Source organism: Embiotoca jacksoni, unplaced genomic scaffold, assembly GCF_022577435.1.
Source record: "Embiotoca jacksoni isolate LCO1_2020_lvr unplaced genomic scaffold, fEmbJac1.0.p SCAF_1, whole genome shotgun sequence".
In the NCBI taxonomy this organism is placed as follows: domain Eukaryota; kingdom Metazoa; phylum Chordata; class Actinopteri; family Embiotocidae; genus Embiotoca; species Embiotoca jacksoni.
Window position 1 is genome coordinate 3,586,853 of NW_027185229.1, and position 13,132 is coordinate 3,599,984.

At 39.0% G+C, this 13,132-nt stretch overlaps 1 protein-coding gene across 6 annotated transcripts; it reads left to right on the plus strand.

The window, feature by feature from the left end:
* The first annotated feature begins 408 nt into the window (after positions 1-408).
* Positions 409-12,420, plus strand: arfgap1 (ADP-ribosylation factor GTPase activating protein 1). Of its 6 annotated transcripts, none has more exons than XM_069156598.1 (14): positions 409-622; positions 2,740-2,810; positions 3,380-3,489; positions 3,656-3,827; positions 4,107-4,207; positions 4,290-4,376; positions 4,467-4,581; positions 4,669-4,725; positions 5,498-5,530; positions 5,753-5,782; positions 6,563-6,619; positions 7,878-7,937; positions 8,432-8,487; positions 8,604-12,420. In XM_069156598.1, the coding sequence occupies exons 2-14, from the start codon at positions 2,751-2,753 to the stop codon at positions 8,941-8,943; spliced, it is 1,278 nt and encodes a 425-aa protein (XP_069012699.1). In that variant the 5' UTR covers positions 409-622; positions 2,740-2,750; the 3' UTR covers positions 8,944-12,420. The 6 variants fall into 6 exon arrangements, with proteins under 6 accessions (XP_069012699.1, XP_069012708.1, XP_069012726.1 ...); XM_069156607.1 differs by having other exon boundaries at positions 8,438-8,487; XM_069156625.1 differs by lacking the exon at positions 7,878-7,937 and having other exon boundaries at positions 8,438-8,487.
* Positions 12,421-13,132: the final 712 nt, after the last annotated feature.

Consider the following 13,132-nt stretch of genomic DNA (forward strand, 5'->3'; position numbering starts at 1 on the left):
AAATGAAAAAGATTATGCTTAATTCCATATAATGGCTCACTGTCAAACTATCATCACGCAATTAGAAAGGAGCCCTCTCTTATAACACCTGTGGTCCTGCTACACGCTACAAGCAGCTAATTAAAGACATTTCAACCTAGAAATATGTAAATGCAGGAAAATTCTGCCCCGATATGACGCTGAGATTTTACTTTATACAATAGTAAACTTTTTTTTTTTTAATCAATTTATTTACTTTTAGAAAGGATAGCGTTACACAAAGGCGTTTTCTTGAAAAATAGTCTCCTAAATAAGAGAAGTTTAATTTCTTTAACCCTCCCGTCCAACAGGTGGCAGTAATGCGCTCACACGGTAGTTTGCAGCTTCCGACAATTCTTAAAAGAAGAAGAAGAAGAATTGGCGTCCCATGATGCATAGCACTGCCAACGTATGCAAACAGGAACATGGCTCCCGGTGTTTAACGTCGGTCTTCAAAGAATATTCCCGTGTCTGCCTGAAACAGTCCGTGACAACCCGACATCCCCTGCCGGCTCCGTGAGAGACGACAAACGCCTGTTGAGTTGATCAGCGGAGCCTCCGGACCCGGAAATCAGCGTCTCCGTTGTCTGTCAGTCTCAGACAGGTAACGGGCCAGTTAGCTCGCGTTAGCAGTCAATAATCATGTCTGCCCTCCTAAATGTGCTCATTTGTGTTGTTTACATTTGGAGAGCAGCTCTGAATCTTCACCTGAAAGCGAGGCAGGCGAGCATATGCAGGTTTGAGCCACGTGTTGGTTATAAAAACACGCAAACCGGTGCGTGAAATCCGGCGTTTTCTCACAAGCAGCGGTGACACGACTGCAACTCTCTGTCGAGGCCAATGACACACATTTCCGACATTTTTCTAGAATATGATGTTTTAGCAGGGTTTTTCCGATTATTATAACGCTTAAAGGAACACAAAACGTGCTGGTGTGACAATAGGAAGATGAGAAAAGTGCAGCTCAAATCCAGGAACCATGAACCTGGTTTTACCAATTCTGAGAGGTTATTATTATTATTATTCCATGTCACAGTTTGCTTTTCAGAATAAATGTCACGATAATAATAATTGTCCAAAATGATGTGAAAAGGCAGCAGTTCGTACCTCCCCACCCTCTACTGCCCTCCAGAAACCCGCTCAGACACTTTTATTTGCTCTTTTCTTCAACTTGCTGCAGTGATTTCTGAAGAGGGCCTCTGTTAAAAACATCACACTCGCCTGTGAATGTGCACATCAATAAAAACAAAATCTACCCTCACGCAGAAGTTATACTCAATCTGTGGCTGAGGTCTTTAAACTACTGAAAAGGGATTTCATCATCGCAGAAAAGTTGATACACAGAAAATTAATTACGTTCATCTGTAATTCATTTCAGCAGCAACGATGCCAAACATTCACTTCTTCCAGCTTCTCAAATGTGATCATAGGCAGCTTTTTCACTTTATTATATCATTACAATGTGAACATATTTGGTTTTAACACTGTTAGTCAGATTAAAAACGCGTCACTTTGGGCTTTGTGAAGTTTGAGAAAGAAAATGTTGCTTTTTGTGCATTATGGATTATTGTTGTGAATGTGCACTTTTATTATCATCACTGCTGTCATTGTGTCTTGGTAGTTTGATTGAGGCCGGCCTGGTAGGCAGGTAGTAAGACATATTGATAATCACTGCATGCTGTGTAAAGGTCTGTGTAACTGTCTCCTGACATGCTGAATGGTCAAAGACAGACGATAACCTCAAAATATTATGACTAATCACAGAATAAGAGCTCCCACGTGATTCTCACAATTATTGCTCATAACAGTAGAAAATAAGTTAATATTTGTGACTGTATTATGATTGATTAATGCTGTAATGTGTGTAGTGGATTGCCGTGCCGATGCTGGTACCGATGCCTTGACTTCAATACTGGTACTTTTGTCGATGCCAATTTTGTATTAAATTCATTTTAAGAAAATGGAAATTGTATCACACATTACGGTGCAAATCTTTTACATACAGTTTAGAGCGTGATTGTGTAACCCAGGTTATTTTTTTTTGTAGCGACAATTACCAGATGTCCCCTGAACGCCTCACATGCAGGTTACTGATGTTCTGGAAATGGTTCACTTGTAATTAATAAATGTTAACTCTGCAGCTGACGAGGCATTTTTTGATGCAAGATACCTCCGAGCCAATTTGGTTGGTTCCATAAAAGTATTGAAGTTGGATCTCCAGCCCGACGCATCAGTCAGTTATTTGTTTATAAAGTTTGACGCATTATTATGTAGCAACTTTTTCAGTTTATCAGCAGTTTAACGTGCGGTCTGATGAATATTTGGCCGAGGGGCTTTACTGAAGCCTTGTGGGACTTCTGGTTGCAGCCTGCTGCTCTCATCCACCTTCCAGGCGAGGCACAGTTAATCTCAAAGAATCCTGCTGTCTGTGGAGAGGGTCCAGTTCTGTTTCAGATTACATCATCAAAACAACAGCATCTCTCATTGCTGTCCAGCCTTTGGAAGCATTGGTTTAAATTCACAAAGTCGATTACTGTTATTTCATTAAAAAAAAAGATAGAGAGGTGTGATTTTATTTAATTGTTGGCTTATTTGTTTAAGATGTTGCTTGGAGACATGAAGTTTGGTTTGAAAGTTGTAATTCCCTGCAGCTCATATTAATCTTTTGATTATCTGCTTTTGATAACAATTGTTAAGAAGACCTTTACACTTGTCTTTCAGTGCGGGTCATCATGGCGAGTCCAAGGACCAGAAGAGTTCTGAAGGAAGTGAGAACCCAAGACGAGAATAATGTACGTCCTCACGGCAGCTCGTGCACGAGGCTTCATTGCTTCGTCCATCTGATGCGACCTTGTACTGTTATTCACACAGAAGGTAGCAGGTGTTTGGGAGTCGTGCGGTGAAGCGTCTTCTCACGATACCCTCTTTAATCCCTCTTCAAATAAACGGAGAGAGTCGTTTCAGGTGCCCGTGGACATTTGGTGGTTTGCCTTTTTGGCAGTCGCAGGAGGACAGGTGTAATGTCTCCTAGTCTTAAAAATGTGTTGCATTAATGAATGTGGTATTATTTTGTATTATTCAGATGACATGCTGCAAAAATAGTAGCATACTTTAACTTAAGTAAAGAACATCGTTTTTTTTTTTTTTATTCAAATATTTTGTCCCCAGAATCTTATTCAGAATGAAATGTTTCTGTATAATAGTGAAATTGAAAGATTTGAATGTTTGTTTTGCTGTATTTGTGTCTTAAAAACAACATTGTGTTCAGATTTGAAGATATCTTCCAAACAAATGTAGGCTCAGGCTATAAAGATTTACATACATGCCTTCAATAATTGTCCAGTTCCTCTGGTTTTTCCAGCTGTGTTTCGAGTGCGGGGCGTTTAACCCTCAGTGGGTTAGTGTGACATACGGCATTTGGATTTGTCTCGAGTGCTCCGGCAAGCACAGGGGCCTGGGAGTTCATCTCAGGTGAGGGGAATAGAATATATCATGGGTTTAGCAACATCAGAGACTTTCACAAGGATGACCTTTTGTGAATATGTTTCATAATTGTAAGAATGAACAGGCCGTTCATTACCAAGAAACTGTTACAGCCTGATAATATTTCATTTATCTCTTCTGCCCCGTCGAACAGTTTCGTGCGCTCGGTCACGATGGACAAGTGGAAAGAAATCGAGCTGGAGAAAATGAAAGCGGGAGGAAACGGGAAATTCCGTCTTTTTCTTGAAATCCAAGAAGATTATGATCCCAACTGGACTTTACAGGAGAAATACAACAGCAAAGCAGCTGCACTCTTCAGGGACAAGGTGAGCAGCACAGAGTTCAATGATTGAACTCGGTGGCCAGATCTCAATTATTGTTTTAGACATTTTCAGAGTTAGAACTGAACTCTTTGTTCTGTCACTCGGAGAGAGAACATATGTTGGTAGTTTGTTATAGAAATACATTAGTTTATCTGTAAGGTTTAAAATATACAAAAGAAGGACTTGATTTAAAAAGTGAAATTATTAGTGTGTGTGCTAAACAAATAATTATGAGGGCATGTCCTGTGGATCAGAGGAATTCATCCTTTTTGTTTATGACAGGTTGCAACTCTAGCAGAAGGTAAAGACTGGTCCATCGAGACATCCTCTGCTAAAAACTGGACATCTCCTCAACCCAAGACCAGCCTTTCATCCTCTCATCGGTAAGAATGACGGACGTTTCAAACGTGCTTATGCTTATCAGAAACAGAACAGTCGTCCAAGCAGTGAATTTCTTTACTTTAGCTCGGGAGGACCGGGACAGAACACGGCGAAATCTGGCGACAAAGCTTTTGAAGACTGGTTGAGTGACGATGTCAACTCCTATCAGAGGTAAATGTGTTTCTTTCATTGTGCTCCTGTGTGTTGTGTTCTCTATTTTAATTTTTTTTTTTTTTTTAATCCTTCCTCATCCTTCTTCAGCGGAGGTGGTTACAGTGGGAATCAAGAGAATCGCTACGTTGGCTTTGGCAACACAGTGACTCCAGAGAAGAAAGAGGATGACTTCCTGAACAATGCCATGTCTTCTATTTACTCAGTAGGTCCTTGAACATGTCTTCTAGTTGAGTTGTACTTTTCGTTGTGTATTTCCTCTTGTTAACATCTTTGTTCTTATGTTTGACAGGGTTGGAGCAGTTTCACTGTTGGAGCTAGCAAATTTGCTTCTATTGCCAAAGATAATGTAAGTGTATTTAAATAGGAGGGATTTAAAGGGATTTAAAAAAAAAAAATGTTGTGGGTTTTTATATGGTAGCCTACTTATCCATAGTCAATGTATTACTTGGAGTACAGTTTGAAGGAGCAGGCAGCTCTACCGACACAGCAGCTAAAGATGTACTGCAGTGGACGAGGTCAGCAACAAATGGCACTTTAGCCACCTAACAAAAAGGTCAACCTAAAACATTAATATAAAGTCCATGCTCTGTTTAGAATATTTTTACCGCTTTACCTTACTGTCAAACAGCCTTTTCCAACAGGGAACTGGGGTCATTATATCCAACTTTGAACTCTTTAAAGGGGTCACCAGACCCCCTTTGATAAAAACAGTCATTTTACCTCACAGAACAAAGGAGTTACTGGTTTTAGTGGTGCCCCCATTGATTAGTTTGTTTGTCTTAGTGTGTGACTTTGGTGTTGTTTTAACACCTTAGTTCGGGTCCAAACAAACACCAAAGTCACACAACAACACAAACAAACCAATCAATCAAAGGTAGCCATCGACCTGCAACTCTTGTGTTGTGTGAGGTAAAATGTATGTTTTTGTCAAGGGAGTGTGGTGGCTTTGAAGAGAGCGATGTCACGGCCTCACTTACCTGTTGGAAAAGGTGGTCTGTTCATACGATCCAACAAAACACACGGCACTATCCCTTTAAGTTGTATATTGAATTTCTGCATGAAATACAAACTCTTAAAAAAAGTTTGACCAATCATTTTTCTTCTTCTTCTTCATGCAGACAAGTAAACTTGCAAACCAAGCAACCTTAAAGGTAAGACTGATGTAGTCATAGGTAACCTGTCACGGGTGCTGTTAGTAAAGGTTTTTATTTGACCTCCGTCGATTGTACCGAGTTGTCCCCTCTCACTTGAGGGTGTTAGCATTCATAAACTGTATGCTATTTTGCTTGTTAAATCTCTTACTATCTACTGTAAACTTTCAAGCGTTAATAACTGTTACTACTTTAATATCTCTTTGCCTTCTCTGGATGTAGTTAAAGGGCTATAAAGCGCCCCCAGAACCGGTAATGCAGTTTATAGGTGCATGGCGCTTTGTTCACATCATATTATATTTTCATTTCTAAAGATACATGTTGTCAATTTTTAAATGTTTTTGTGTGCTTGTCAATTTTCTTTAGTTACTTAAACGGTAAAAGGAGCGTTTTTCAAAATGTTTTTAAATGTCATCTTCACGTGCTTCTGCTTGGTTATACTATCACAAAGCATTGTGTCTGTCTTGATGCTTATTTTTTGAGTTTATGGATAACCTTTGAAAGACAGCTGGTGACCGTTTTGCGTGATAGGGTTTATTATGGGATGGGGATCACTCGTAATTCCTGCGTGTAATATAGACATGAACAGAACCACTGTTCACTCAAACATTGATAATTATCTATATCTATATATATACACAAGTATAAAGTTATCCATTCATGCATGACAGTTTTTGTGTTCACTGCTCACAGTGCTAGAGGGGTCATGGCATGTAAAAACATTTCAATTAAATGCCCTGAATTTGGCACTTTATGTGGTTGTTTTTTGAGTAAAAAAAAAATTCTTTGTGCAACATGTTAACATGCAGAGTAAAAAAATAAAAAAAAATAATGCTGTGTTTTAATATTTGAAATTACAGATGTTCCTTGTTAGTGTTTGGAGCCATTACACCCTCTAGTGCTTGTTCAGTGTCACGGTGAATGGGAATGATCCGTCTCCTCATGCAGAACAAGCAGCTCGGTGTCTTGCAGTACTGTGAATGTTAAACCGTGTTTCATTCAAGTCAACTCTCCTCTCTGACTTCCAACTAGGCCTCTGAGTTAGGACAGACATTAAATGAGAATGTTATCAAACCCACCCAGGAAAAGGTAACATTGATGTTTGAAGTTGTTGATTTGGTGGTGGGATGCAGCGCTTTAGACGAAGAACAGCTTCAGATGTAAATGTGCTTTTGTCTCCACTGCTCGTCTGTGCTCGTTGATCTGCTTCATGCCAGCGTTACATTAAACGACAAAACCTGCCGTGTCACGGATGAAAGATCCAATCTTCGTTTCTCCCCGTCTGTGACTCGATCACGAGATTTGCAGCGGTGACCTGTTTATTTGAGAACATGTTTGAGCCCGTGTGAACTGTCACCAGATAAAGTTACAACACAGTTCATGTGTCTTTGTTCAGATATCACGCCTTATTTCAAGGCGTTTCTGCATATTTTCTATTTGCAGAAAATTACATCTACTTGAGATCATTTGAATGTTTCAAACATGTTCTGTTACTTAAATTGGCAATTAAACTGTTAGTCAGTGTTTTAATTCAAATATCTAGGCAACATTTAGCAAATTCTTTTTTCAATTTTGCTTCAATAGCCAACTTCAGAGATGAGGAAATTGAAATTTATTACAAAGATTTAAAACATGTATTTTCCCATTTCTCTGGCCAGGCAACTCGACTAAAGATGTCTTATTTGGCCACAAATTTAAGACTTCACTCATCTTCACTGAAAAAGGAAGCTTCTGACATTTTCTTATTGAGTTCTGTGAACATGAAATGACACAACCTGGAGCTCCTCATGTGAAAACAACTGCTCACTCTTTGTGTAGCCGGTGTGTTTGAGATTTTACGTCGACTTAAGCTTTTGCTCGTGTGCGAACTGAATTACCGAAATAACGGTGTGTTTTTTCTGTAGAAATGCTTTAAACAGCTTTAACGTTTACTGTCGGGTGAGCAGCTCCTCGATGTGTCTTTCTATGAGAACAAATGAGTCCAGTACATCTGCAAGAAAACATACAGGAAGAATGACTCTGAATTAACTTTTAAAATAATATGGTTTACCATGCTGTGTTGTGGTTTATTCTCTGTATAAAGCCCTCTGACTGATGTTAAACAAACCACTTTTGTCTTCTAATGTACAGTTGGCATTGCTGATACAAGAAATCTGTAGGATTTGCTTTTTTAAAGTCTTTTTACTGTCTGTCTCCACCCCCTCACCCCCCCCCCCCCAACTAATTATCTTTGCCATTAACAAAACAAATTATCGCTCAAAAATGAACACTTCATGTTCTATATAACAAACATGTGAATACATATTCTTGTTTTTATTAGTTTTTAATAATAATTTGGCTCATCCAGGTGAAAGATGGCAAATTGCTAGATGAAATGGCAGTCGGCATCACTGGGCTGGCAAACAAGGTAGGATGGGCAGATAAGCTGCCGCACTGTACAGATGCAGAACCAGTCTCCTGAGGGAGGAACAAGAGTCCTGATCACAGAAACTCCTCTGCTTTAACCTGCACCTGTTAGTCCACCAGCCGTATGAAAACACTGCGGAGGAAGTCCGTCCTAGTGATCATTAACCCTCCAGGACACTGGTTCTGCACTGTTGATGAAAATGTGAACAATACTAATGAAACGTAATCTCTTGTTTTTCTTGCTGCCATTTATATTCTGGTGGTGAGTATGACCAGAAAACTCTTATGATGTTAAAAATTTGTGTCATTTTTTTTTTTTCATCAATGCCTCAATGAGTTGCTAAAACTACATTTGAATTGAATTATTTATGTTTTGGAGCTAATATTATTTTAGTATTTAAGTAATCTTTTCAGTATTATTCATTTGTTTCACAGTCTTAGTGTTTTGACCCTGAAAGTTACACCTGCATTAAAAAAAAAATATTTGAACTTTAGGTTCAGGGAGCCGGATCTAAATTGACTAACCTCTTCTCTGGAAAACCGGAAGATGGGTAATAAAAACAACTTCATACACATTTTTATAAACTATTACATACAAAATCTTTAGCACCGTGTGATTTAATGATGACGTATTAAAGCATTTCCTTACGTTTTCTACTGCGCTCAGATGTCCTGGAGAGAGCTACCAGAACATGGATGCCACTGAGGGATATCAGGGCAGCTCTACCCAGCCTGTGGCAAAGGACTTCTGGGAAACCTTCGGCAGCAACAACTCCTTAAAGGCCAAGAAATCTCCCAGCAGTGACAGCTGGACCATCGCAGATAACTCTGCGAAGAAGAGCTCTGACAGTTGGGACAATTGGGGCTCTGAAGCGGCGTCCAACAACAAACACAGCACAGAGGAGAGCTGGGAGGCCTGGGATAACAACTGGGATAACGCAGATGGTAAGAAAAAGAAGAGTCCCACGAAACCTGCGGAGGAAACCTGGGATAGCGCAGACTGGTAGTGACCTCACAACCATACATCTCCTCACCTTTTTTCCTACTCTGGCCTTTTTCCTCCGTCTCTCTCCCTCTGTTCATCTCACCGGCACTTGTGAGGGAAAGCGCTGCGTCAGCGTTGTTCCCGTTAATGCATTCAAAATCCGTTTATCGTACCTCCAAGAATAAAGCCCTGGGATAAGTTGAGATCATTGTGAAATGAATACTCCTTTAAAAAATACGACTATATTGACTTTCAGTCCTGCATATTATTGTAAACTGCCTTCATCACCAAAAAAAAGAAAAAGAAATCAGTGTAGATAAAGTCATAACTTAACATATGGGCTCCCCAAATATACCAGTCTTATAAAAGCCAGTGTTCCTACTGTGGGTTAAGAGACACTGGTTTTCAATTCACCATAGAAATGATGCATGGCAGAGAAGATCTGACGTTGTAAATATGGTTCGTTGTAAATACAGAATGATTGACTAAACATTAATGACAGTATTTTCTGTGCTCAATTCAATTAGACCCGGAGAACATTTTCCCGTTTTAGTTTATTAAATCTGATTGTTGACAAAATAAGGACCTTCCATCCTGTAAAGTAAAGGAACAAACAGTCAGTGTGACAAATCGTCTACTATTGATCAAATTCTCTGTGGATATGAACGAACAATTTTAATAATAATAAAAAAAAAAGCGTACGTGTAATCAGTTATTAGGACTAAATGGCCTTCACAGTCATATTTTTTTTTTTTTTTTTTTTTTTAAAACGTGCAAATAGTCACGGGATTCAAAATCAGCAGAGAGCTGCTGATCCAACATCGTCATGGAAACAACGGGATCTCTGACAGGTTTGATGGTCCCTCTGCTAAAATGTATAAGTTGCTTTAATAAATCCCATTGCTGTTATCACATAAGCTTACAACTTACAAGACATTTGTGTCAACTAGGTTTATTTGATTTTTGCATCAATCCTTTGAAATTTATTTTGATTGGTTGATTCATTGTTACGTCTTCATTTTCTTTCAAAAACAAAAGAACAACAAAAAAAATCTTTTTCTCGTGTTCACTACAAATGTCTGACAGTCGAAGTGTTCTTTTTAGCACATCTTCTTCATCTTTGTTAAAAATCCTACCAAATAATGTCACTTTATCCTCCAAGTAAAGAACGTTTTCATTGTTTACTTAGACAACAGGAATTAACTGTTTGGGTTGAAAACTGTCACGCTAAATTATGCTGGGCGTATTTGCCAATACTACGAGAGAGCAGGAGGATTTATTGCAATATCATGTTTTGTTTTTGTTTAGTTTTTCTGACCCCCTGAAGGTGGCTAACGTAAACAGTCCGAACACGCTGTATTTAAAGTGGTTTAAACCAGACTCGGGTCGGACCGGGCTTTCTGACAAACATGCAATCTAATGAATGATTTTATTGGACAAAATAAATAGATTTATTTGTGATTTTGTTTTTAGTTTTGTTTTCAAGATGCATATTGTGTAAATTTATATAATTCACGGCTAAAGATTATACATACGGTTGTGTTTTAATAACTGGACACCGGGAGGGATGTCGATGATCGGCATGGCGTCGTAACTGCCGAGCTGCGAGCCTGTAACTCGTGACCTCACCTGAGGAGACGAGTCATTGTAAATTTCATCTCGTATGAAGCGACTCTGTGAACTGCGTCAAGTGTTATTGCATCTCGTTCATTGTGTACTGTGAGGATTTGGTGCCACGCATATCTTCACGCTTGTATTAACATCTCAATTGCGGGAGGGGGGGGGGGGAATTAATGAGGCTCATTACACGCTGGATGCTGAGACGGTCATAGCTCTCAAACGCTTGTCATGAATTAATTTAATGGACCCACTGCAGCCCTCGGTCAGATGAAATGGCAGCTGCACTCACGTTGGTGATCGTAGATGCAAATGTATCATGAAAAGTTCACTGTTATAAGCAGTAGGACTGAAATCAGCGTGTGGAACTTTTTATAGAAATAGAGTTTGGGTTTCGATTTCGGCCAAATTTGCAGCACCTAATGTCTTATGTGGCTTTTTCACTCCTTGTAAACGTGTTCTTGTGCTGTTATCGACAGTTAGTCTTCATAGGTGATGCAACTAACTCAAACTGAAGGTGAATTCTGTCAAACCCATTACAACTCCAGGTTTGTCTTTGACAGGTTTACTCTCGTTTCGATTTTCGTAACTAAATTTAAAGGACATTGCTTGATGTGCATCTGATTCTTGGATCCTTGGTGTCTGCCATCATTAGCCAGTAGTAGGTTGTCTACTGCAGTCTGCTGGTACAATATTGAATTGTTTGTTATGTGGGTGTTAAAACATTTTCTTCTCCTCGTACAGACTGTCCGGATTGATAAAAATAATGTTTTACTCTCACAGGTTTTTGACTAGTGAAGGATAAATCCTGAGAATTTTATTACATTCCCATTTTCCTACCTCTCAGAAGTCTTCAGTTTACTACTTTTTTTTTTTTTTAATTCCCCAGCATTGTATTGATGTAGAACTCATCACCACCGGTTTGATTTTTCCGTGGCTCACGTTGTCTCTGTTGACAAGACGCATGCAACAAGCAAAGCGGCAAACAGGAGTCTTCAGTGTCGGTGTGTTTCTCGGTGAAAATGCAGTACTGTGAACATTTGTGTCGCCGAACCTCCGCGGTCGTGTTCATGTTCGGTCATATGTTAAAAGCCTTAAACAGCTGTGTTTGCTTTCTGCTGATGTCGGCTTGCTCATGCGTGTCTCTGATGCAGTGAGGTGTTCATGTCAGTGACGTCAAATCATATGTCGTTACCCCTCAACTTTCCCTTTTATTACTAAAGCTTTACAGTATGCCTCTTATTTTGTTTCATTTTGTGATGGCATGACCTAAAACATACAAATTGCCAGGAAATGGATGGAAGGCTTGATTGTGCTGTGATTTTCTCCCCGTTTAAAAAGGGAAATATCTGAACAGTCACTTTGTCTGAAAACTGTAAAAAGAAGCTTTTATTGTAGCTTTTCTTTTAGTGAATGTCTCGTTAGGGTTACAGGTACACTTGATTCATGGACAAACTGCAGAATGTGTGATTGAATGAAATGCATTGATCTTGATATAAAGTCATGATTTTTTTGGTATTTTTTTTTTGTATGTATATTTTACCACATCAACCGAGTCTAATTTGAAACTTTCCAGAGCAGCCGTTGAACTCCGCTTCTGTGCCCGCTGAACGTTTTGAGGTCGGGTATGTCTGTGTTTGTTGATGAAACTAATAATGTCAGAAAAACTATTTTTGATGTCATGCATGAGATGTAATGTGGAGCTAATTACATTCAGTCATTTCCTCTGTGAGATTCATTGCAGTCGTCTGCTTGTTTCACCACCAGCAGCAATCCTATGAGGTGAGACAGTGTCACCCCACCCCCCCCCTCTGAGGCTGTGGATAGTTTTTCCTGTACACATGGTTTCTGTGTAAAATAAAAAAAAAGTATTGTGCCGTGACTGTGTGTGGTGCAGAATCTAAAGCCATTTGTATTGTATTGGCCACAATTAACGGGTTGTTGTTATTATTATTGGTGCAGAAAGATCCCGTCAGTGCATCGGGAGAAAGATTAGAATCATTTATATCTTTCTAATTTTTGCAGGATTTTCCCTAAATAGCATTTGTGGATGTACTTTGTGCTTTCAACTGTTAAAATCTGTGTCATAACAGAAAAATTGGACAATTAAATACCAGTGGTACTCAGATCCTTACTGTTTACATTGCTGTACCATTAAGGCAATGTCAAAATACTCCATTTCAAGTGAAGGTCCTGCAGGGAAAAATCCTGAAGTTAAAGTACATGAGTATAAGCAGTAAACTGTGGGAAAAGTACTGATTTGGGCCCTGTGACTGACATATTATTATATATGACATCATTAGATTATTAATACTGAAAAAGCTAGTTTGGAGCTAGTTTGAAATACTTTATATAAAGTTTTACTTATATGGACATCAGATAAAGTTAAGGGCTCGTCAGATGTTTAGAGGAAAGAAGAAAATGTAATGTCTGATCCACAAATCTGTTCACAGCTTTTGTACTTTTTCTCTGATCTTTTTGAATTTTTGGTGAGATATTGGATCATTTGAACATTTATTGAATTTAAACCATGTAAGACATTTACAACTCTATTTGGTGGAGCTGTTAACAACTGGCAGACATCTGAAATGTGA